The sequence below is a fragment of the Mastomys coucha genome, unplaced genomic scaffold, assembly GCF_008632895.1.
Source record: "Mastomys coucha isolate ucsf_1 unplaced genomic scaffold, UCSF_Mcou_1 pScaffold18, whole genome shotgun sequence".
In the NCBI taxonomy this organism is placed as follows: Eukaryota; Metazoa; Chordata; class Mammalia; order Rodentia; family Muridae; genus Mastomys; species Mastomys coucha.
The window spans coordinates 54,330,909-54,357,736 of NW_022196900.1; the positions used below are offsets into that span (position 1 = coordinate 54,330,909).

At 39.4% G+C, this 26,828-nt stretch overlaps 1 protein-coding gene across 2 annotated transcripts in view; it reads right to left on the reverse strand.

The window, feature by feature from the left end:
- The window catches only part of Mysm1 (Myb like, SWIRM and MPN domains 1), a 52,380-nt gene extending 34,097 nt beyond the window's left edge, over window positions 1-18,283 (reverse strand). For both annotated transcript variants that reach the window (XR_004120913.1, XM_031377866.1), the window contains exons 1-8: window positions 18,188-18,283; window positions 14,074-14,149; window positions 12,523-12,593; window positions 10,046-10,123; window positions 9,931-9,954; window positions 8,358-8,436; window positions 6,034-6,132; window positions 2,737-3,485 (exon numbers count right to left, since the gene is read on the reverse strand). Coding sequence is in view for 1 of the 2 variants with exons in the window: in XM_031377866.1 (XP_031233726.1) it covers window positions 2,737-3,485; window positions 6,034-6,132; window positions 8,358-8,436; window positions 9,931-9,954; window positions 10,046-10,123; window positions 12,523-12,593; window positions 14,074-14,149; window positions 18,188-18,249 (1,238 nt within the window). In the remaining variant the exon portion in view is untranslated. The remainder of the gene's footprint in view (window positions 1-2,736; window positions 3,486-6,033; window positions 6,133-8,357; window positions 8,437-9,930; window positions 9,955-10,045; window positions 10,124-12,522; window positions 12,594-14,073; window positions 14,150-18,187) is intronic.
- Window positions 18,284-26,828: the final 8,545 nt, after the last annotated feature.

A 26,828-nucleotide genomic window follows, 5' to 3' on the forward strand; every position in this document is an offset into this window, starting at 1 on the left:
GTCAGATGCAGGCTCAACTTTCACAATTCTATGGGAATGACTTTACCAATCCCATCTTAGACGGGAGCCAGAAGCTGGCCAGAATCACTACAGCACCTACTTAACATGAAGAAGTGGTAAGATCCAGATGCAGACACCCACCCAGGCCTTAACTGACAATATAACTTGCTCACATTTTATTCTGTAAGTATCTGTGTTCCATGTCCCAGACACTGTTGTAGGAACAAGAGTTTGAGAAGAGAGCAGTGCAAAGTTCCTACTTTCAAAGACCTTAAATTCTAATGGAGATTATCAACACATAAGGGGATAATATATATTTTTGTTATCAAACAATAGCTCTAAACAGAAAGAGAAGCCCTAAATGGAGACAGTACAACAAACAGGCATAGTCTACTTTACTTTAGATAGTGTACTTAGGGAAGGCCTTGCTAAACCTACAAAATTAAAATCCATATATCTACGAGGTCCATAGAAGGTGAAAATAATTGTGATAGAGGAGAATATTGTAACTTCTCACAGAAAAGCTGAGACTTCAGTGTTTCATGAAAGAAAAGCAAACAAACTATACAAACGTGACAAGAATGCAAGAAAGAGCACAGCTACTACAAGATGGCAGGAGCCTGAAAACTGGCTCCGTCTACATCTGTCTTCTCTAATCAACAGGCTTACTCAGGGCTTAGATAGTAAATATTTCTGTTCAAAGACACTCAAGCTTCTTCCTCCAACAACTAAAATGCCTTTTGTCTTCTAAGCACTGTCTTAAGCAGTAAGCACTTGATAAAACAGACAGAACCATCTTCCCATTGCCTGCATTCTTAAAGGACTATGGGAGGTGACAATTCACAAAGTGGCAGCATTTTCAGTGGTATTAAACTGTATGACAAAAACAAATACAGGATGCTAGAACAGGGAGGAGCATCGCCACACATATCACTTTCCCTGAGCAGAACCAAAGAGTCAAAGAGCCAGAAGAGCAGCCCAGAAGCTCTGAAGGAAGAGAAGGTAAAGCCGGAGCTACAGCTCTTTAAATACTGAGCCAACACCGAAGCTGAAGCTGCCTTCACACCTCATGTGACCTGGCAATAGGTCCTCATCCTGTGTACTTTGTTTTCAATTGTAAGGAAAGTCAAAAGAATTGAAGAGTAGAGAATAAGGTAGGATAATGTTAATAACAGTTGATTAACACTTTAATAAAAACATACCCTTAAATAAAACCAAGTGTACCTGTTCTCATGGAAAAGAAAGGTCTGGTAGGTCTCTTTGTTTTTAAAACTTTATCTTCCCTTTAAAAAAAAAAAAAAAAGTATCGCCTGTATTGTTCTGTACTTTATTCTTTCTCTTTAAAAATGTTTCTTTTGCTTTCATACTTTTCCATTAAGTCTTCATATTTAAACAGCAATACCAAATAGGCCTTCCGTATTAAAGAAAAGGACTTAGGAAACTACTGCCATATAATTGACACTATCTGTGCAATTTATCCTGATAATTTAAAATCCAAAATTCAATGTAACAAATAAAATGTATCTAAAATAACATTAAGTATGTACAAGTTGTGACACTTCTGAGGTAAAAACTGTTTTGAAGGACTTTAATTTTGGGTATCCATCCTTTTATTTCCAAAACCAAACCCAGGTATGAAGAAAGATCTAATTTATCCACATTTAAAAGCTGTAAACTAGGTAATGTGGAATAACAGAATGCGGTGGACTGACACTGTTCATGGTCAGTGGCTGGTTGGAAGATCTGAGAACTGTGCTAATCTGTTTCAAACAGCAAAGATCCCATTTGCCTATTTCACAGGATGCTGTGTAGACTCAGATGATGGTACAGGCAGCTTTCTGTACCGCAAAGCACTAGGTAAACGTCAGTGGCCTCCCTTACGTATCCCTTACTCTAACAACATCTTGAGCCAGCAGACGGTTCTTTAGTGCTCATGAGGCAAAGCAAGAGCAAACAGGTTTTTTTAAAACATAGCTGGCTTTAAAAGTCAAGTAAATTAATGTTACCTAAGTAAAGTGAGTTATTTAACAATGTGCATGTTAATCTTAGGTAGCATTCTAGATTCTAGCAGAAAGCGGTGAAAAAGGACAGAGAAACCTTTGATAGAGGAGAAAACAAAAGACAACACAGAATCCCCACTCAAAGACTTGGAAAGCTCTCTATAACATTAAAAGCAACTATGGATGTTTAAAGGAGGCTTACTAAGCTATCGTGAAAAGGTCTAGTTACTTTCAGTGTATTTAGGCTAATGAGGAGGGTAGTGTTTTGGTTTAATAACTAATTGTGCTCATTCCACAAAGCTGCAAGCACTGAGGAGCTATTTCAGACAATTTCTGCACTATAGCTATGTTTAACGATATTCCTGTCCCTATGTTTGTCCTTATTTATACTCAAATACATGCAAAAACTGGAAATTCTCTCCTTTCCCAAGAAAATATGTTCTATAGTTATAGCTTCCCATCACTGCCCCAAGAAACTGCTGCCTCCTAAAAACAATGGTCACTCCCTTCTTGCCAGGCTTCCACTCTACAGTGGGATGGCGTGCTGTGACAGCAACGGATGCCCATGATTACCAAAGTTTTTAAGAGGTTCACTATGAGACACTTTAAATCATGACTACTGAAGGAAGACACACGAAAGCTCTTTGGATCTCTAGCAAATCCACAATTCTTCATGGGCCTAATCAATATACTTCAGAGTATCAAGTTTTTAGAACATGTACAATGTAATTCTTACCACTGATCCAAAATATAGTTTCTAATTTTCAAATAGCGTTCTGGTGTTTTAGTTTGGCGTCCCTCAAAAAACTCAGGAATTGCTTGCTTTTCTTCTTCTTGAATGACATTTCTCTCTATTTGTACTTCTTGTTCTGGTGGCTTTAGCTCTTCTCCTTCGTGGTTTCCCTCCTCCATTTGGCAAGGAGGCAAACACATTTCACTTCCACTTGAGTCCTTCTGACTCTCACAGGGCTCTGGAGAGGGCGAGTGCTTGGCTTCCTCTGGTATTTCTTCTCCGCCTTTTACAGTATACTCTTCAACCAGTTTACTGTATTTCTCATTTAATTCGACTGAGTTTTTGCCATTACTGTTCTGTTTTTCAGCCCATGATGTAATTTCTGAGCTTGAACATGCTTCGGCTTCACTTTGCTTCACATTCTGAAGATACTCTCCTGAAGATTTAGCTAGTGAACCTTCCTGGCGTAATTCTCCTTGGTTGGTCTTATACATTTGACGATTAGGAACATCTAAAGTAAGATGGCTGCCAGAATTCTGTGATGTTTGAGGAGTCAACTCATCCAGCTCATCTGTGATGTCTACGTCTTCATCGTCAGATAACTTCTCAATTTTTATAGCATTCAGGTTGGGATCAGCACGCCCCCTTAAACATGACGCTGCCCACACCTTCGTCCTTTCATCTTTATTTTTAACCTGAAGATCACTGCTGCTCTTCTGAGCTGGTGTTTCTTTCTCCACATTCCATTTTACCTTATTAAGAGTCAAAATAACACATATACAATATTAAGATTTGAAGTTCAATCACCTTACCAAAAAAAAAAATAGATAACTTTTTTTAAATTAAGTACATGTTAACAAACATACCTTCACTTGCTTTTAAAAAAAAAAATCTTATAAACTTTAAAAAAAGCGGTGGCACATGCCTTTAATCGCAGCACTTGGGAGGCAGAGGCAGGCGGATTTCTGAGTTCAAGGCCAGCCTGTTCTACAGAGTGAGTTCTAGGACAGCCAGGGCTACACAGAGAAACCCTGTCTCGAAAAACCAAAAAAAAAAACAAAAACAAAAACAAAAAAACTTGCCCAGGCGGTGGTGGTGGTGGTGGCGGCGGCGGCGGCGCACGCCTTTAACCCCAGCATTTGGGAGGCAGAGGCAGGCGGATTTCTTGAGTTCAAGGCCAGCGTGGTCTACAGAGTGAATTCCAGGACAGCCAGGGCTACACAGAGAAACCCTGTCTCGAAAAAGCACCAAAAAAAACCCAAAAGAACAAAAAACAAACAAACAAAAAAACTTGCAAGTAAAATAAACACCACACACCAGAGCCTATACGTTAGACCCAATTAACCCGACCCGAAGTCTATACATCTCAGTGAGCTTCTACACAGAAAAGCCATTCTGAAGCTGTGGAGCTTCAGACTGCATTTTACAATTTCACCACTGAATACAGTTTTATGCACTTATACACCACCAAAAATGAAGAATCCTTGACAGAATTTTGGTGTTTTAGTTTTTCTTGACTAGAAAAGCAGTTAGCTTTATATCCTCTTTCATATTTCATATCCATCATCTGCACTCAGTCTATCTTCATCCCCTAATATTTAGCCTTTCTTCTGTTCTTTTCTACATGTTATATTTTACCCACACATACATGTGCTTACATACACACATACATACACATATATATAATTTACTAGACTGGCTATATGAGAGAACACCCTCTTTCTGAGAGAATGTGGTCTTGCTTAATAATATATATACTAAATCCACTTTCTTATGAATTTTGTAACATCATTTTTCTTTAAAGTTGATCTCCCCTCTATATATAGTGCTATATTGAATAAAGCACAACTAGTTGAACACATTAATTACATTAGAAAAAAAAAATCTCATTTAAGGCACTTCCAAATTTTATATAATTACGCTTCTAGAGTTTAAATGAATACAGTTAGAAATTCTAAGTATCAACACTACATAACTGGTCTGAATAGCTGGCTCAGCAATTAAAGAGTACTGGCTGCTTTTCCAGAGGACAGGATCAGTTTCTAGAATCCACAAAGAGGCTCACAGCCACTTGTAACTCCAATTAAGGATTCAATGCCCAACCCCTTCCAGCCTCTAAGGACACTGCATACACTGTGGTAAACAAAGATACATGTAGGCAAAACATGTTTTATATATATATATATAAAATGTATATATATAAAATAAAAATGAACTATCCTAACTCAAAAAATGTACACAGCGAAATACAGAACAAATTTTTTGAAAAATTTAGGAACCTGACCATAAATACATCTTTCTGAACAAGGTTATTAGGTTTTTCAGACAGTTCTTTATAACAATAATAAAAACCCTTTTGTTCATAAACAGATTTCATAATTACATTAGTTAGCATTTATATCTCCTAAATTCTAAAATTTCCACAGGTTTCTTTCACAGTGCAAATATTTCTAAAATACATATTTTCCGGAGAAAGCATGAAGGCTGCTTACCATGTCCTCTCAGGAACACTACTGCTTTATTGAATGGACCAGCAGCATCCCTCAGAACAAGGCCGAGGTGCTGGAGCCCTGTATCACCTACACAGTACAGGTGTGCTGCACTTCCCTAAGCTACCTGGGTTGCAGACTGGACACGGCTGCCCCAAAGTGATTTTTAAAATTAACAAACAAAAGCCGGGCAGTGGTGGCGCACGCCTTTAATCCCAGCACTTGGGAGGCAGAGGCAGGTGGATTTCTGAGTTCCAGGACAACCTGGTCTACAGAGTGAGTTCCAGGACAGCCAGGGCTACACAGAGAAACCCTGTCTTTAAAAAATAAATAAATAAACAAAACAAACAAACAAATAAAAAGCTAGTCAGCCAGACAGAGGGCTTCATGGGTAAGCAAGCTGGACAACATGTACTCAGTCTCCAGGATCCAGGGCAGAAGATAACCTACTCCTACAGTCTTCCCACCTCCATATCCCTGCCATGGCATACGTGCATGCTCACATACACACATAAAATAACTATTTTCTTAAGGACTCAAAACACTTGCATATCATGAGTATTTACTACTTTAACTGCAGAAACTCTTAGCAATAAAACTACTTAGCTGGAGGAGATGTGTCATGCCTACAATCTCAGCACTCGGGAGGATTGTAATATTACTCTAGGCTAGACTGAGCTGTGTATTAAGATCCTGTCTCAGCAACAATATCAAAAACAACACAATGTATACTTACAGTTAGCACTTAGTCTTTATACTTTCTGACTTTCCTAAATTTCATCATTATTTAGGATATCTGTACTTTGCTTACCTTATTTTTAAAGTACTGTTTGGCATAACTCTTCACTTGTAAAACTGTGCGACTTTCAACTAGTGTTGCGATTTTGGTCCACCTTCGGCCAAATTTAGCCTGTTATCAAAATGGAAACAAATTTGCTTTGTAATATTTTACTTAGTAAAATATTTCAAGCAACTGTCACATTGAAGAAGACAACTAAAAGAAAATTTATCTTTATTTCTAAAGCATAAAATGAAACCTGATCTATTAGACTATGCACTTAAAATCAAAGCCCACATTTCTTTGACTCTGGAGTTCTATTCATGTACACATATATATATATATATATATATATATATATATATATATACACATACACATATATATATGTACACACATATATATATACATATATATGTGTATATATATATGTGTATACATATATATATAATTTTTTTTAACAGAACCAACTGAACACATTCTGCACTAACTACAACTTTTAAACTCAGTGTTTATATTCCACAATGCCTATTGAATGTCTTGTAGCAAACACACTACACTGGGTTTACAGTGCAATGACTTTTAGATTCAATTGCAGATGGAAGTATAACCGATGCCCTCCATTCTGGGGTCAAAGGCTGTGCCACACCCTAGGCAGTGCTATGAGGATTTCAAGTACAGAAAAGAAAATGCACAATTCTAGGTATACAATGTACATTTAGACACCAAGTCTAAACCGTATTTCATATATAAATCTTCACAAACACAAAATATTTCCAACAAGAGAAAACACCACCACCCTCATTTTAGAATTCTTAAAAACACAAAAAACAAAGCTAATAAATATAACCCATGACCATGCCTTGTGGTAGTAAAATATCTTTAAAGGTCTGACCTAAATGATAAAGTTTCATTTATACACTTATTTCTGTTATTCAGGTAAGGGCATTATTAAAACTCAAATTATTTCTGAGAAAACTACTATAAATTATTTAAGAGTAATACTTAGCTAGTATTAACTAACTGAAGAATCAGTTCTATTCACTGGAGTGAAGGCCAATGACTTGGTATCATGAAATACATTTAGAGACAGCAGGGACCTGGATAAAGCCAGATCCTTTGTGATACTAGGGGCTTGAACATTAAGAAAATTAAAGGTGACACTAACAAGAAGAGCACAGGAAATACCCAGCAGTTTTACACTACAGTAAAGACACAGCCCCACGCTAAAGAAAGAGATGGAATGAGTCCTTCCTTTACCATCAGCACCAAGTCATTCTCTCCTCCCACACCTGAAAGGAGCCTGGAAAGAAGCTATAGCAACAGGGAAAAGTGAGGAACACAACCAATCATTTCCCAATAAACCAAAGAGTTTTCTTCTGTAGAAAATAATGTTTAAAATATCTTACTGTGCACAAATTTCTATGTATCTATATAAATAAATTCTCATCTGCTTATATATGGACAAGACATCCCTAGAAGTATATACACAAAGAAGAGAAAACTGATCACCTCAGAAATGAGAGCGAGACTTATTACCCAATAACTTTAGGTAAGTGTGAGTTCTGAACATACAAATGTGGTCCTCATAACCATCACTAATGCCAACAATAAAAACAAAAGAAGAATCTTAGGTTCACAAACCAATTGCAAATATGAGCATATGCATATTTAGTCTTTGAAAAAGGGGCAAACCTTGAAGCTATCCATCCATCCATCCATCCTGAACAAATTACTGTTAATTAGATTGTCATACAATAGAATAAAAACCAGTATAACTATCAGTATAGGAAAGAAACTCAGAAGTTTTAAAAACCTTCAGATAGTTTACATATTTGTATTAAAACACCATAAAACATCACTCTCATGCTAATACATATTTTACTTCTCATAATTTCTGTATTAATAATTCTATTTTATTCAAAAACTTTCCATATTATATGCTACCTAAATAATGTATATACAGTCTCAAAATCAATTTAGAATAATTCTGAGTTACACGTACCCTAAAAGAAACATATACAATCTACTCTTGATAGTTTAAAAGTTAATGGTTATTTCATTAAATATTTTCCATGTTATGAAGTATTTTCATGATTTGAACCACACATATACTTTTTATACTTCATAACTTCTGTACTTTGAAAAAGATTTCACTGGGGCATAACAAAAAATGTTTCTGGTCTTCAAAGATGTGTGTGAAACATTATGTATTATGCACAATGGCAAATAGCTAAATAAAAAAAGGATGAATTTAGCTCTTACTCCAAATATACAAAGTTTTATTTATTTGAATTTTAAATTTTTTAATTTTAATTTGAATAATTTTACAGTAGGTTAAAAATGTCTCTATTTACCAGTCCTTGTTCAAACAGTTCTTTCTCTTCTATTGTCCACTTTACTGAATAACTGGCTGGTTTGGCAGGAGAATGTACCCTGAAGGAAAAGAGAAATTGCAAAAAAAAAAAAAAAAAAATTCTGAAATGAAACATTCCATATTTATTCAGCTAAAGGTTAAAATAGACCAGTGGTTCTTCCCAATGCTGTGACCCTTTAAAACAGTTCCTCATGTTGTTGTGACCCACAACAATAAAATCATTCCACTGTTATGTCATCATAACTGAAACTTTACTCCTGTTATGAATTGTAAATACCTGTTTTCTGTGAAAGGGGATTGGGAACTGCTGTTATACCCAGTCATGGGCTAAAACCAAGACTGTCTAGTCATACAGGAGAAGGGGAAGGAGGCAGCTCAGGTAGCTCATGCCTAGACAGTAAGGTTTATCCTGTTCCTCCTTATCTCTACCAGAATGACAGGAGCCCAAACAATACAATCTTTGGGTCTGAATGAACACTAAGACATCAAAGGAAGTCAGCCTGATAGCAAGTAGATCTCTTCGATTGAAAATAAACACCAAGCAGTAATATATCCCCAAAATCTAAGAGTTTAAATCATAATACTACGGCATCTCATTTACTGCTTTTAAATTCTGTATCACAAATTAAAGCATATGAAGGAAGATCTCCAATTTCATCAAACTGTCCCATCTTCTCACTAACTTCACTTTGTAATTTAGCAAAATATAAATGCAGAGTTTGCTCAGTGCGCAAGCCTGCATTTATGAATGAATAATAACCATTGTTTTTACAATTAAAAAGGGTACTTGGAAACCTTAATTTTTCTAGAAAGTGTTTATACAGTGTGTTGCTATGTAGCCCTAGTTGGCCTGGGACTCTGTGTAGAACAAGATGGCCTTGAACTTGGGGAAATCCTGATTCTGCCTTCTGACTATTAGGACCACAGGCATGCCTGGCCTCTTTCCTAGGCAATATTTGTAAGTCACAGATCCAAATAAGACTGTACATAACACACTTAAGATTACCAAACAGAACATAAATCAACTCAATTCATAATCTAATCCACAGCAGCTTCTAAAGATTTCCCCATAAATCTTTAGGAAACTACCTTTCTTTACCATGTGATAAACTGCCAATAAGAAGACATTTTTTAAAAGCCTGGCAAATAAAAGATGGCATAAAACTATGTATTCTAACATCTGTGCCAAAGCCATCTTTAAAAATATATCCTCTTTTGATCAAGAGGGCTTTTCCACTGACCACACCTGTTGTTAAAATTTTTCTTGTAATTTTAATAGAACTAAAAAGGTTTTAAAAGGGGTTGGAGGGCTCAGTAGTTACAGGATTCAGTTGCTAGCACTCATATAATGCTGCAACAACTGCCTGTAACTCCAGTTCTAATGGACTGGACACCTCTGGTCTCCATGTGCACCTGCACTCACACACACATAACCGTACAGTGATATAAGGGAACACACATAATTAAAATAAAAAGAAGTTTTATTTTTTTTTTTTTTTTTTTTTTAGAAGTTTTATTTTTTAAAAAAAGGTTTTAAAAACATAGATACATACATGATTTTTGCTGTTTTCTGCAGGCTGCACATGAAAAAAAGAAAACAGGAAGCTTGTGAATAAGTTTCTAAAACTGCAATTCAAAACTTTTAATAGTACTATAAACTGATTTTACCTGTTTGTGTATTTTTTATCATCCTCCTTTTGATTAACCCAGAATTTTCCTGAAAGTGATTTATTAGATAAATAATACCTATGTATTATTAAGGAAACTTAATATTAAAGCTATATAATTCTTATGTGACATCAAGTAGACAGACTTGTAAAGGACATTCAAATGTAATCAACACCTATCCCTCTAAAAGCTTGTCCGGGGCTGCAGGTATGCTTTACATGGCACCTGTAGGAATCACATGGCAAACACACAACACAATGCCTGCACAGTATGCACCAAAGCCATGCTGGTTTCCCTTCTCTTCCCTACTACAAGTGGCTAAAAAGAATAGCCTCAATCCTTTTCATTTTGAAAATACAAAGAGTAAAATAGATGAATTTGTTATGTAGGGTAATTTAGGAACCACTGTTTCTGTATATTTAAAGGTCACAGAAAAGAACTCAGGATTCTTCTACACATTAATACAAGTAAAATCAAACTTACCAAGAAACTTCTTTCGGTGTTGCTAGAACTAGCCTGCTACAAAACTTTTCCCCTAAGTTTGAACTATTCTTCATTTAAAAAATATCAACTACATGTCATACATTATGCTATGTACTAGAGAATACACACGCACACATATATGTTTCTCCCTATTCTCAAATGCTTGTTTCTACAATTGGAAGTGAACAAGCGACTACCTGTTCAATAACCTAGAACTGCACTGTTTAATATGGTGGCTACTAGTCACAGCATTTGGAACACAATTAGCATTAACTGAGACTTAGTGCTAAAATAAAATGTACTACAGATTCCAAAGACTTAATATGAAACACTGATGTTTTCATTTGGGGCTGGGGAGATGGCTCAATCAGTGTTTGCTATACAATCATGAGTATCTAAATTAGGATCCCTAAGCTCTATGCCCAAAGCTAGGTGCAATAGTTTGTGTACATCCAATCCTAGCACTGGGTGGCAGACACAGGTGGCTCCCAAGAGCATTCGACTACCTAGCTAGCCTAGCTAAATCAATGATCTTCACATTCATAAGAATCCTCACCTCAAAAAATAATCTGGATAGTGAATAAAGAAAATATCCAGTCAACCTCTGAGTTTGCATACACATGCACATACAAACATGCCCCTGCATACGCACGCACGCATGCACGCACACACACACACATACCACAATGTTTTCATATAAACTAATATTTTAAATAAGAAAAAAAGAATGTTATAAAAATTCATTTATTCCATTTTATTTTAAAAGAGGATAGTAGAAAATTGGTGATTATATGGTCCTCTCATTTAAATGAATAACCTAAGCACTAACTGTAATATTTGGGAAGAGTACAGGGCTAACCAATGGCAATTAAAAATACAGAAAAAAATTCTAAATTAACAGAAGCAGTTCGGAATACATAACAGAAATTCTGGATTAGATTGTGAACAGAGGTGTGGTTAAAAGCACTAACTGCTATTCCAGAAGGCCTAAGTTTGATTCCAGAAACCACATGGCAGCTCTCAACTGAGATCTGACCACCTCTTATGGTCTCCACAGGTACCAAGAACAAGAGATTCAGGCATACATGCAAACAAAAACACACATAAATAATAACAGCAACAACGACAACAGCAGCAGCATTAGTGGACAGAAATCTATAAAATGAATATGGAAAAGACAAAAATAAACCAGTACTTGTTAGTAGTCAATTTTTAAAGGCCAGAAAAACCAGAAATTACTGTTTAAGCCTCTCATATATAAGACATATATAAGAATATATGTAAGAAAAATAAGTCTCAAAGAAGTTAACCTGAAGCAGGATATTTAGTTTGTTGCTGAGCCACAGATAAGAACCTACAAGCTCTGGGGTAAAAATCAGTCTATTTTGTTTTTCATTAAAATTCTTCTCGGGGGCTGGAGAGATGGCTTAGTGGTTAAGAGCACTGACTGCTCTTCCAAAGGTCCTGAGTTCAAATCCCAGCAACCACATGGTGGCTCACAACCATCCATAACTAGATCTGATGCCCTCTTCTGGGGTGTCTGAAGACAGCTACAGTGTCCTTACATATAATAAATAAATAAAAAAAAAAAAATTCTTCTCATGTAACACTTGAAAACTGCACAGTGTGATGTCAAAATTTCCACATGTTCTTGAGCCTTGCACAGATAAGTATCTCTCAGTTTTAGCTTATATTGTTGTGAAAAAGGAGGCTTGGAATTAAGATTCTGACTTAAATATTGTACAATTTCTAAGCATTATGCACACTCTGCATGCAGACTTGGCTAACAACAAAAACTAAAAACGTGTGTCAGTTTCAGATTCACCAGTAAAGCATGCTACTTTTTGCATAGATAAGTGACATGAAATTACACAATCAAAATCTGTGGCCAAACAATTCTCATCTAATAATTATAGTAGCCTCTTCTGTAATGTTTGCACCAATTCCTTTTTTAGCCCTAAACCTTTACTCTTCTCATAATCGATGAAGGATACTCTTCTTCCAACAGCATTTTCTCAATGACAGCTCTGTTCTCATCACTGATGGTGCTATCCAGAGTCCAAGGCTATTTAAAAACAAGAGAATGGAATGTGTTAACTCTCTATATATATTTTATTACTCAAAAAGCTATCTTATTTCGTTGAGTGAAAGACATGATATAAACAATAACAGCTACAACTCACTAGATGAATATAAAGATACATTTTGATGTTCACCATCCCCTGAGGCAGGCATAAATAGTCCACAAAGGTATCTGAAGCACTGGTGGCATGTTAAGTGGAAGAAAAGAAACCTCACAGTAAAGCCTGTTGGATTCCCAGGCTCACGCCCTTACCTGTAAGCAGTAATAACGGCCTCCATACACAAAAAAACTCCTAAACACTTAACCTGGTGACCAAACTCAAGTCTGCTTTCCTATGGCCACAGTCTGAGTAAATAATCATACTCATTTCAGTTCTAAAAGCTATGTAATTTTCAACTGAAATCTCTTTAAGCTCCACGCTATTACAGTCACTACCCCACAATACCTTTGAATATCTATTTGGCTTCTCAAATGAAACACGCAAAACAGAATTCAGTATCTCCACCTGCCTTTCTTACTTTGCAAAGAGCACTGTCAACCACCACTTACCATTTAAACAGCCAGGAATCACTATGGATTCTTTCCTTTCTCTTCCATCCCCAAATGCAATCTACTGAACAGCTCTACCTTCAAAGTATAATTCAAACCCATGCCCTTTTACCTCTTCTGGAACATACAGGACTAAGCCACCATTTAAAACCTTGCTTGGATTACTACAAATGGGTCCTAATTAGTCCCTTTGTTTCTACTCTGCTTCCCTCTAGTCCTTTCTTTACCACAGTATCCAAAGCCTTTCTGACAAACATGAATCCATTAGTTTGTACTGAAAGCTCTATGCTTCAATGTCTTGGTTCACTTCCAAATTTAAGCTTGTCAGCATAAGCCAGTGCTTTTGCACTATTTCTTCTTCTTAGCATGTTAATTTTTGTAATTCATGTAACCATTCATTTTTCTATTCTATTTCAAGTTAAATGTCATCTCCTCGGTGCCTTTATTGACTTTTCCTTCAGGATCCCCTCAGTCGACAATCTACAAATGGTTTGTCTGCCTAGGTATTGCCCAACTGTGTTTTGTCTATGAATTCCACAAGAGCAGAGCCACATCTGTCTTGATGGCACTGGCGGTGCTTTAACCTGCCCTACTATATGGCATGGCGAGTATGCAGTTACTGCTAAATGAAGACAAGAACTCTGTGATGATATCCATCTTCCACTTGAAGAAATCAAAGTTGACAAATGTGAGAAGTGGTAAAGATCTGTCTCTAAATCAAGCTGGATCTAAATTTATTTCTCAAGAGATCACTTTTTCATAGTTGAAAAAAAAAAGGTTCCTCTATTTTTAAAGGAAGTGTTTCCATATATTACCTCTGTAGCTTTGAAGAATTAAGCCTTAGTTAAAAAAGGGAAAGAGGCGCTCTGGGCAACTAGCTGCAATGTTATGTCACCTGACTTAGCATACTTACAAGACAGCCATTCTCCCTTCTCCATGTTGAATCAAGATAGTGATCTTGAAAAACTGATGCTGTATTTTCATCATTTCTGTAATACAAAAAAAGAAGTGATATTGCATCCATTTTCGGTTACAGATCACATAAGACAGGGGCTGGCCAGTTATTGATACAAAGCACTTTCTCTCATTAACAAAGATTTGAACACAATACCTGCTCTGCCCTGTCAGCCTATGAGGAGAGAACTATAATGCAGCACAACAGCCATGCACACACAAACACTACAGTTAAATCTTTTAGAACAAACAGGTCTGCCAAGAGCGCAAGAGGTAGGGCTACTATCATTTCAAGTTCACTGCAGAAACATTTTCATGTGGTCTACCATAGTGAGGATTTGCCACATTCACACTTGATATATGCATCGGAATACCTACCTGAATCTCCTTAAGTTACATGGTTAAGCTTAAAATAACCTTTTGTCTCAAACTTGCCAGGCTTCCAGTGTTTCCACTCTTAGCCCTTGTAACATCAGTCTCCCTAGTGGTCCAAGCCACAAATCTGAATTTGCCCTGTTCTTCACAATCCAATTCAATCTGCCCCTTTTCTTTCACTGTTTCCACTCTCTGCTCTAACGGCCCATAGTTTCACACCTTAAGAGCTTTACTGGCTCAGTGCAGGAGAAAAAGCTTCTCATGTTCCTTAACCCTTGACTATTTACCTTCATTGAACACAGATGTAAAGTTTATTGTCTGTTCTACTCAACAAGAATTAATAGTCTTATGACAGCAGGGACTTCATTTTCACAACTGCTGTATAAACCCAGGGAATGACACAGAATGTAATCAACAGTTGAGTGAATGAGCAAACAAACAAATGCATAATGGACAGAGGACTGGTAAAAAATGAAGACTTTATCACAAAACTACCCAGTATGGTGGTACTTAATTGTAATACCAGAACTTGGGAGGTAGAGGCAGCAGGAACAGGAGTCCAACACCTGGCAAGTTCCAGGTCAGTTTTATCAAAGCCTATTAGAAACAGAAGGTAGTAACATAATCAGATTTAGATGTAGAGAAAATAATTATAAGAATACTAGAGAAATACAGCAATAATTTGTATCTACAGAAAAGGTAGTATGAGCAAGAAGAGTGTTATCTGAAACGATACTTAGTAAGTGACTAGATGGGGGAGTAGAAAGATGACAGAAGGAAAAAGGAGGGAGTTCAGGTCTGTGCCTGGAGACTGGATGGATACTGCTATCATGTACTGAACTAGGGACAGCTCAGAGGCAGATCTGAAAGAGGGAAGCTAATACAGTGATACTGAGGTATTTGTGAGACACAGAAGTGCTGGTAGGTTCTAGTTAAGAGTTATGATTAGAAGCTTATAGACACAGGTCAGTGAAGGATTAGGGAAATAAAAGCAAGTATTAGGTTGAATTTGAGGAACTGTATGTTTATACATCAGAATGGCAGGGTAGCAAAATATCAACTTGACAGAAATTAAGTCACAAGAGATGCCAGGCTTGGAGATATCACTAGGAATGGCCACTGAGCACAACTCTTACGGCAAAACACGTTTCCTCAACTAGGGTTCAAAAGCACTCAGAAAAGGAAGATGAAAAGAAATAATGGCGGGCAGTGGTGGCGCACGCCTTTGATCCCAGCACTTGAGAGGCAGGGGTGGGTGGATTTCTGAGTTCAAGGCCAGCCTGGTTGGTCTACAGAATGAGTTCCAGAACAGCCAGGGCTAACGCCTTTAATCCCAGCACTTGGGAGGCAGGGGTGGGTGGATTTCTGAGTTCAAGGCCAGCTTGGTTGGTCTACAGAATGAGTTCCAGAACACCCAGGGCTACACAGAAAAACCCTGTCTCGGGGTGGGAGTGGGAGGGAGAAATAAGAAATAATAGTTGAAAGAAAAACAAATCACAATGTTTTATTTTGGTATCAAGCTTTCAGTAAATGCTTAAGATCAGTATGTTTCGAGCTAATCTTCAAGAGTTCCTTAAATGCTATTGTCCACTGTAACACCATACACCTCAAGGGGCACTAGTCACACTAAACTCAACATGATTCAAACTGCAGCATTACAGGGCACCACTCCATAAGTAATGTCAGTGATGCTCCATAAGCAGTGGCTGACATGAGGAACCTTCACAATCTTGCTTGCATGATACATGAAAAGAAAGAGAGAGAGAGAGACAGAGAGAGAGAGAGGGAAAGGGAGAGGGAGAGAGAAAGCAGGCAGGCAGGCAGGCAGGGAGGGAAGAAGGGAGAAGGGAAGGGGAGGGGGAGGGAAGGGAAGAGAAGTAAAGATAGGACATGATCACTCCTAAGTATGGTGGAGAAGAAAGTTCATTGTAGATAAAAGCGAGAGCATATGCAGTGGTGAGGACTTCTCAGAGCATCCAGAGTGAATATGACCCTAGAGTGGGCCATATAAGGAGAATGCAGAGAGAAACTGCAACCAAGAGAGGCTGCCTGAGCCATGAGACAGACCAATAGAGTAAAGGACAGACCAAAAGGTCAGATAGCCAAAATAGCTGGATTATATAGAGAAAGGGAGCTGGGGGATGGGCAGCCTAACTTCTGGACTGAAGAAAATAGGATAGGAGGAAGGGTATGCCAGCCATACCCTGCAACAGGCAAGACTGAAGGATGCTGGAAGAACCTGGAGGCCAGGTCCATTGTAATATATTAATGGCACCTCAGGTAGTCATTTGTCCCTGCTTTGAGACCTAACATATAAAGATAACATTATAACATGCCACCAGTAGACTCAAGTGTCAAGAAAATGGTACAAGAAAATGGGACAAAAAAACTAAACACAACCAGACAAGTTAAGATGAACCCTTGAAAGAGGCACACAGCCAATGCTTTCAGGTAATGGTCACTGAACACAAGGTGAATTCCTTTATGAATTCTAAACTGTCCTTGCCCACTTAGCTCACTGATTCTCAAACATCACAAACTCACAAGCACTTGTTCAAGTCTGAAAAATTACACCAGTATAAAGAGTTATTGCTATCTCAGGCTATCCACAAAGCCTTTGAACTTCTCTGGCCAAGAACTTTAGAGAAAATATTTAAGTGAACTTAACTACCTCTCATTTTCATCACATTTTAAGAGCTCACTGGCTATTTTAAAATGCTCCTTATTTTGGTGCCTCTATAGGAGGACTGGTAGTCTACAATGGAGTGGCCCTCCTGTCAAATGAATTATATAGGCTGAAAATGGAGCAGTATTAGTAGCAGCATGTACTTCAATAGAGTTCTAATGAAGTCGTTGACAAGTGACAGGTAATGTACCTGGCTGTATTTACAACTCAGGTCTTCTGACTTCTACGTGAGGTCCTATTCTCGACCCCATTACTTAAAAGGGGGGGATACTGCTTCCTCCTAAAGGCACGTGTTAAAGCAGGTTCAGTTTAAAATCACACTGCCCGTCCTGTAGGCACTGGTATGTAACAACATCCCTCACTGGGTCTTCACTACACTATCCCCAACACAGCAAAGAAAACATCTGCCGAGCATTTTACATATGCTAAAATATCTTTCACAATTATTTCATTCGATGCTTACAACAGTAAGATCGACATGTGATTCTTGGTTTCCAAGCAAGCGGAGCCTTGCATGGAAATGCCGACGGAGCCTTGACCACGGTCAGAGTGACAGTAAGCAGGAAGAGCATCTGCAGAAGGCAAACATGACTTGTCCAACTCTAAAATCTGGATCCTTTAAGGTAAAGCTGACTTTCCCAAGTTCTCAACAACTTGCTCTGAGAAGGAGGAATCAAACGACTGGACCAAGGTCGCTTGCAGGCGCAGGACCAAGTGTCTACGAAGTCAGGTCCTGTCGCCTAGACGCCAGTGTTCAAGTTGCTGTGAGGCGCCCGAGACAAAGCGAACGCAGGAAGGAATCCGAATTGAAAAACGTCCGCTGCATCCCAGGAAGTGGAGATAAACAGTCCAACCTGGGGCACTGGGTCCAAGCCCCAACCCGGCCGACTTCCGACTAGGAGCACCGCCCCGCCCCCGGTCCCGACGCCGTTCACAAGGACCCTCAGCCAACCGCATCCTCCGGCCCTTGCCTAGCACAGCCCGGCCCGCAGGACCCCGTTCCGCGCCTCACCCCGGCTGTGCAGCCACCGCCACATCTCCTTCCACATCCACATCCGCCTCCTCCGCCTCCATGACTGCACCTGACGCAGGCGTACTCGCGAGATCCCGCGAGATGCGAAGGGGCGGGGCCGGGGCCGGGGCCGGGGCCGGAGGCGGGGCCTGTGGGGTGGCGCACTTCCGGGGGATGGCCCAGGCGTGTGAGACTGGGAGACTGCGTGAAGGCTGCTTCTCCCGAGTACCGAGTGGGTTATCTCACTGCTCCCACGTGTTAACATGGGGTTACTCACAGCAGATGTCTTTCCACTCAGGCGAGAGACCCTGCTTTGTGAACTGTGCGTGTGGCAGCCATTGTCTCTGGTTCAGTTGCGGGCAAACACACACACACACACACATGCCTACCCACCCCGCCCTCCGCAGTGAGTTATTAGAATGACCCAGTGGAATGGATGCAGGTTTCGCGGATTTTATGTTATGGATAAGTAAATAGGCTCATGGAGTAACATAAAAGGCTCAGAAAACGGACGTGATTGTTCAGAGCTAGGTAGACCGGTCTTTTAAACTCTGCCCTGAGTGTTCACCATAAGCATACAAATCATTGCTGGGAATCTGTGAAGCAAAGAACTTAACGGTTTTCCAAGAAATTAGATACAGCCCCTGCATGTCTCTGCCCTCAAATCCGTCTCTCCTATAGTTAGAATCCTTGGCTCACTGTCTTCTCTATCAGACTGTGACTTCTTTAAGGACAAAGCCTGTCTGGTAGTCCTTACACTGCCTGCGTTCAGCACAGTGTCTCACACATAGTAGGAGCTCAGTAAATGTTGGACAGGTAGTGTGTTGGGAACACGCAAAATAAACTTGTTTTAAGTACTACCATTTTGTTTTCATACTCCATCTGACTATAGGGGAAAACTAAGTTCAAAGTCCCAGGCCCTGGGGAAGCCGGGGGATTTCCCAATAGCTGAACAACTTCTGTTGTATGGAGACAGTAATTTGAGTCCAGCCATCTCAGAGACAACTTATAAGGAGACAATTGTCTGAGTCCAGCTATCTCAGGGAAAGTTGTAAGGAGACAGTAGTCTGAATCCAGCCATCTCATAGACATTCTCCAGCTTGCTTCAGGGTCAAACTAAGTTCTTGATCCCAGGCCCAGGAACTAGCTCCTATCCTGATTGGTGGAAACGCCCTTGCTCAATCCTTTATGTCAAAATATAATTGGACAAAGCTACAGCCCATCCTGCTTGTTCTCCCGCTTTATGGTTTCATCTTTTAAATATACTATATAACTCCCCGAAAACGTCCCCTCCAGACTCTGTTCTATGTTCCACAGGCCCGATCGATCAGTAGCAGCTTGAATACATTTTTTGTCGTCCTTATTGACTTTTGTGTTGTGTTTGAGTTATGTTGGATCTATGCGGACCCCATAACAAGTGAACGAGACAATAAAATGAGCTTACTTCACAGCTCAGCCTGAGAGTGTGATAGCAGGAGATGCAGAAGGAATTTGTAAAATGAGTGCCCAGTGCTCAGGAACTGAAGAGCGTGTTTTACTTTTCATGGCCTCCTGGAACCACGGGGCTTATTTGTTTGTGCGTGCGTGCGTTGTCAGAGGACTCATCTAGTAATAAGCGCTAACAGCTCGCCTGACAGAAGATAGTCACTTAAAAGTGCTTGTTGGACTTAATTGGGAAACGCAAAAATAGAAACACCAGTCTCTAACCCAAGTTAAAAAGAGGCAGGTAAAACTACCGGAGGGAATGCTACAGCACCCATTACTCAAGCAGGGGCAGGAATGGTGCCTGTTTGCACTGTACACGTGAGGAGCTGAGGAAGCCTTGAGCGAACATTTTAGGACTGATTGGAATCCCAGGTGAGGGTGTATTGTTGAGATGTGTTCGGCCATATTAAATACTCAAAGTCTCAGTCTCGTGGGACAGCCATCTCTGTAGGGGTCAGGCTCAGAACAGCGAAGCCTTCCTGTGGTCCAAGTACGAGAGTTTATGAACAATTGGCCACAGTGTGCAAACCTAGTAAGTAAATGCAGTGTCTTCCTCCAGGATGTTTACAGCCCAAGGCTGTTCCCTTGCCAGGACCTCCTAGAGGCTATCTAAGCCCTGTCCCTGTGCTGTAGATACTGTGCTGAGGTTCTGTATTGAGGGCTCTTTGTTGTGGATAGTTGGTCCACTCCACTGAGTGCGCTCAGCCCATCTGACCCAGCTTTTCTGTGTACACATCTGTTTGTTTTTTTTTCTTCTTCTTCTTCTTCTTCTTCTTCTTCTTCTTCTTCTTCTTCTTCTTCTTCTTCTTCTTCTTCTTCTTCTTCTTCTTCTTCTTCTTCTTCTTCTTCTTCTTCTTCTTCTTCTTTTCTTCTTCTTTTTGGTTTTTCAAGACAGGGTTTCTCTGTGAGCCCTGGCTGTCCTGGAACTCACTCTGTAGACCAGCCTGGCCTTGAACTCAGAAATCAGCCTGCCTCTGCCTCCCAAGTGCTAGGATTAAAGGCATGCGCCGCCGCCACCACCACCACCACCACCACCACCCACCCACACCCACACACACCCACACACACACACACACACACACACACCCGGCTCTTCTTTTTCTTTTTAAATTTCTGTCTGTTTAATCCCTCATCAACCAGTCAGATTTCAAGGTCCACACCCATGCAGGGAAGTGGCACACACTAGGAATTCGAATCATTCATTGGGTACACAATATGAAGGATATAGCCTAGGTAGGAGTAGCTGGGAGAGATAGGCCATTGCTTTGGCACTGCCCAGAAAAATCTTAAAAGCCAAACCTGAAAGGATTAAACTGCTTCTAGGTATCTTAACTTCATTATCACCTTTAAGTAGTACTGGGGGGAGGGAATAAAAGAGTAAGAAAAGAGTAGTCTTTTCAGCCTACAGCAAGTTAAGGTCACAGTGTCTGGCATCCAATAGTTAGGCATTCAAAGAAGTAAAATATAACCCATAGAAAAGACATTGCTTCGAGAGCCGGGTGGTGGCGGCGGCGGCGGCAGCGGCAGCGGCGGCGCACGCCTTTAATCCCAGCACTTGGGAGGCAGAGGCAGGCGGATTTCTGAGTTCGAGGCCAGCCTGGTCTACAGAGTGAGTTCCAGGATAGCCAGGGCTACAGAGAAACCCTGTCTTGAAAAGCAAAAAAAAAAAAAAAAAAAAAAAAAAAACAACAACAACAACAAAAAGACATTGCTTCCAAATGGATTTCATTTAGTTCTAACACAGATGTTGGAGTTGCTCTGTTTGGGACTTACTCAACCAGTACTGATATGTGAAAGCCCCTATGCTACAACAGTAAAACAGTGATTCTAACTGTATTCTCTGTGTGTAAAAAATTGCATAGAGACATGGAAGATATAAAAATGATAACATTGAACCTTTGGAAATGGAAAATATATTCCAGAGACAAAGAAAACATTTGATGAGACCAATGGGAGAGTAGATATTCCTGAAGAAAAAGAATCAATGAACCTAATTACATAATAAAATACACCAAAATGAAATGCACAAAGTGAAAAAAAGAAGGAAAAAGAAAGAAAGAAAGAAAAGCAGACACTGGAGCAACTTCAAGCATCCCACTACATATGCACTTAGAATCTCTGAGAAGCAGGTCAGGAAAACATTTAAGAAAATAATGACTGAAGATGTTTCATAATTTGAGGAAAATAACAAATTAATAGATTCCAGTAACTCCATAGACAAACAAGTAATATTGTACTAAGTTCAGTTATAATAGAATTGCTCAAAACCGGAAGACAAAAGCTTCCCTTTGACAGTAAATGTCTTGTCAAGAAAGACAAAAATCAAGAAAGTTGTAAAGCAATATGTTTAAAGTATAAGGAGAAAAACTAGTCAACTAAAGATATCTTTAAAGTAAACAAACCTTCTAAAAATAAGGACTCAGAGACTTTGTCTTGTTTTGAGACAGAGAGGGCTTTCTATGTAGTACAGACTTACCATGAACTCAAGATTCTCTGGCCTCCGTTACCAGAGTGTTGGGATTACAGGCATGCAACACTATTCCCAACAAAGAGTTTTGGAAAAACTCAATAAAATATGAAAGATTAAAAATACTAAACAATATCCTTCAAGAAAATTATTTTAGGAAATGAAGCTGGGACTATATCAAAGAACAAGTAAAACAGGATACATATATGAGAAGTATGTGTATTTGTGTGTGTGCACATGTCAATATAAGTGCTTTTCGGTGGCCAGAGGTGATGAATATTGAATGTCTTCCTCTATCATTCTCTACCTAATGGGGTGTGTGTGTGATAGTTTGTATATGCTTGGCCCGGGGAGGTGTGGCCTTGTTGGAATAGGTGTGTCATTGTGGGTATGGGCCTCACCCTAGCTTCCTGGAAGTCAGTACTCTACTATCAGCCTTCAGATGAAGAAGTAGAACTCACATCTCTTTCACAATGCCTGCTTGGATGCTGCCACGCTCCCACCTTGATGATAATAGACTGAACCTCTAAACCTGTAAGACAGCCCCAATTAAATGTTGTCCTTATAAGAGTTGCCTTGGTCATGGTGTCTGTTCACAGCAGTAAAACAATAACTAATACAGAGGTTGTACCAGACACTTTACTGCCTGAGTCATCTCTCTATCCCCATATGCAAAATTTTCCTTTAACATTTAAATCTAAGATTATTGATGGTGATACACGCCTGTCAAATCTGTGTTCTAGAGGTGGAGGCAGTAGGATCAAGGCCAGCTTGAGGTAATAATAGAAGTGATGAAGATGATTATGATGGTGGTGGTGGTGGTGATGATGATGATGATAACTAATGAAGTATGAGAACCATAAAATATATGACATCAATGTATTCAGTCTAAGGAGAAAGTTATCAACTTGACCACATTTGGAATCAACTAAAACTTAAAGCAGTCAGCCATGTTGATGAAGGATTCTCTCTCTCTCTCTCTCCCTCTCTCTCTCTCTCTCTCTCTCTCTCTCTCTCTCTCTCTCTCTCTCTCTTTCTCTCTTGGTTTATTCGAGACAGGATTTCTCTGTATAACCCTGGCTGTCCTGGAACTCACTCTGTAGACCAGGCTGGCCTCAAACTCAGAAATCCACCTGCCTCTGCCTCCCAAGTGCTGGGATTAAAGGCGTGCACCACCACTCTTCAGCCAGATTTTCTTTTCTTTTTTGTTTTTGTTGTTGTTGTTGTTTGTTTGTTTGTTTTTCAAAACAGGGGTCCTCTGTATAGCTCTGGCTGTCCTGGAACTCACTCTGTAGACCAGGCTGGCCTCGAACTCAGAAATCTGCCTCCTTTTGCCTCCCAAGTGCTGGGATTAAAGGCGCTCACCACCACAGCTCAGCCCGGCCAGATTTTCTTGATGGGATTATCTGAGGCAGAAAGCCCTCCCCTAAATCTGGGCCACACCTTCTGGTGGCAGCTCACTTAAAAGGACATGGAAGAAGAATGCTTTTGCTTTTTGCCATCACTCTCACTGGCAACTTTATCTATCCTGCTGCTGAGGCATTCTCTCACCATTATTAGAACTCAGTTCTTCAGGATTCCAGCATAGATTGAAGACCACTAGCTGCCTAGTAATCCTAGCCCTGGGATTCTAGGAGATTGAGACAGCTGAGGAATCCAGTATCATGGCCTGAACAACTACCAGGTTTTAGGACTTTTCATCAGAAGACAGCCAGGGTTGGACTACCCAAACCACAGCCTGAAGGTATGTACAAGGGAAATAAAACACACACACACACACACACACACATGCACACGCACACACATGCACGCACGCACGCACTCATTTTATCAGTTCTATTCATTTAGAGAATCCTGACTAGTACCCTGCTCCCATGATGGGTGGAGTAGAGGAAACAGATTCTGAAGAGTACTGCTCCATGGCTAACAAGTTTCAGAGCTGACACTCCAGTGTCACTCAAGTCTTTCCACATCTCTTGCTGTGGTGTATGTTCATATTACAGTGGAAAGGAGGAGATATTTTGCAATGGTATGAGATTTGGTAGTTTGCCATTTGGTTTAAAATTAAAAAACAAGTGGGTGATTTTCTAGTTTGAGGTACTTAAATCCAGAAATGAACGAAGTATATTCTGTGGAATGGACTCTTGTCATGAGTTTGTACATCTTTCTATGTAAGCACCAGTGCTGTTTGCACTGTTGATTGGAAAAACGTTAACAGGAGGCACTGTCCTACAAACCTTCGTAGATGTTGCTAGAGAAATGCTTAGTCAATAAAGCTCCCATCTCATTTTTCACCTGTAGTACTTTTGACTCCACTAGACAGACCACTTATTCCTGTGTTGTTTCTTTTTACTTCTAATGAATGAAAACAGATCACAGTGTTTGTACTGGAAAACAAAGTATAACAGGAAAACTGCAATTTTAATCCATGAATTCTGGCATGTTAGTGCTTATGCTAATAAGTTTGGCTTCTAAAGTGCTTTAGAAGCACAAAGTGTCATGCAAATGCTCTCTTACTTACCATTATTTCCTTATGAATGGAACTGTCAGCTAAATGACTGCCAGAGACCTAAAAGAATTCCCATCTTCAAAACACAATAGCTAATGAGCAGCGAGGAAGCCTACTTTATCTATCCAGAGGTGACAAGGCAGATGAATGCAGACACAGACGTATGGACCACACTTGGCAAGCCTTAGATATGCCAAGCTTTTCCAGGAAATGAAGCGGCATTCTCTTCTCTTCTCCCTCTCCAGTTCCCTGAAATCACATAAGGTAGCTACTGAAAATGCTGTTTTCAATGTGTTGTGAGGAATGTTTGTCAATGCCCTCCTTACATTTTAGTTATAGCAATGATACATCCTTGTGACATTAGTTAGTGGAGAACAAAGGAGCCAGCAGTAATGAGCTCCTAATGTGTACCAGGCATTTTACATACATTGTTTCTTTATAGGCAGACAACGGTTTTCAGAGGTAGGAATTGTTTCTCTTTGTAGATGTGTTAACTGGAGCTCAGGATAAGTAAGCAATTCACCCAAAGAAAGGTAGCATGCCAATCTTGAAGCCAAGAGGATTGTGTTCCATTAGGATCACAGGCCATAAGGAGGAACGGTGGCCCTCAAACATGCTGGACAGGCAAATCAACAAATGTCCTCTGTGCTGTTCTGTACAAAATTCCCCTCTGTTTCTCTGTCAACACTAGAGACTGTGTTTGAATTACATCAGGAAAGCTACTCAACCTCTATATGTTTCAGTTTCTTCATTTGTAAGATGAAAATGATTAAGTAGTTTAAAAATAAGAGTGTCTTCCAGAACTAACATTATTTGATAATACATTCACCTCATAAACATTTAATGAACAATGTTACCAGTGAAACAGCAAAGGGTGTTGAGTTTACTTAGATTTGTGTGTAGTTGCTAATTAGTTATGAATGAACCATAATCTAGATGTCCATCTGCCTGGACTCTGTCCTCAGCACCACCTTCCCAGCCTGTGTGTCTTCTCTGGGGGTCTAGGTTTCCTCCCTGCCTTTAGAATGGTCACAGGCCTTGCTTGATTCGGCTCTCAACTACTGCAGCCATTCTGAAGTTCTGGCTCAGAGTTGCTACTGCATTTTCAAATTTTTCTTTAAAAGAATTCAGAAATAAAAATTAATTTGTGAAAACCAATTCAAAATTGTATAAATGATTGATTTAAATAAGCATATGCACACTGACTAACGGCCATCTTTTTTTTTTTTTTTTGGGGGGGGGGTCTGATGCTGTGTGTACGCTGTCACTGTTTTCTTGCTTGACATACCTGTCTGTCTCACTATTGTAAGTGTCAAAGTTGGGAGGTAACCTTGCCTACTTTGGATCTACATCATCTAGCACATTGCCTAGTATATATAGTGGACCATTGTGAGTGTTGTTGAATTGATCAACAGGGAAGAATAAGACCAGGATTTAAAAAAAAAAAAAAAAACTAAAAAAAGTATTCATTTTTTATTAATTTGTGTAATGTGTGTGTGTGAGAGAGAAACAGAGATAGAGAGACAGAGACGGATAGAGATAGAGAGACAGAGACGGATAGAGACAGGCAGACAGGCAGACAGACAGACACGTATGTGCTTGTGTATAGTGGTCAGAGGACATCTCGGGAAGTTGGTTCTTTCTTTCCACCATGTGGGTCCTGTGGAGTAAACTGCGCTCACCAGGATGGGAAGCAATCACTTAGTAAACATGACACCATCTCTCTAGTCCCCTAAAATGTATTTTATAAACAAGAAAAAAAGTGAAGAATTGATACCTTAAGATGGCCATTAGAAAAAACAGACAATAGCAGGTGCTGTACCGCACATGGCAACACCAGACCACTTGTGATTTGCTGCTGAAACTTGAAATGGTGGCACCATCATGGAAAATAGCAGGATTGACTGCCAAAAAAATTAGAAATAAAATTAATATGTAATCTGGCAATTTGACTTCTGAGCATGTATATTCAAAAACTTGAAAGCAGAAATTTCAGACATTTTCACACCAATTTTCTAGAAGTATTATTCATAATATTCAAGAGATAGAAGCAATTCACATGTCCATTGGTGAGTAAATAGAAAAGAAAATGTGGGATACAAATACAATAGAATATTAGTATTAAGGGAAAAGAATCTCACAGTATTGTTGTTTTTGTTTGTTTTCTTTTTTTAAAAGTT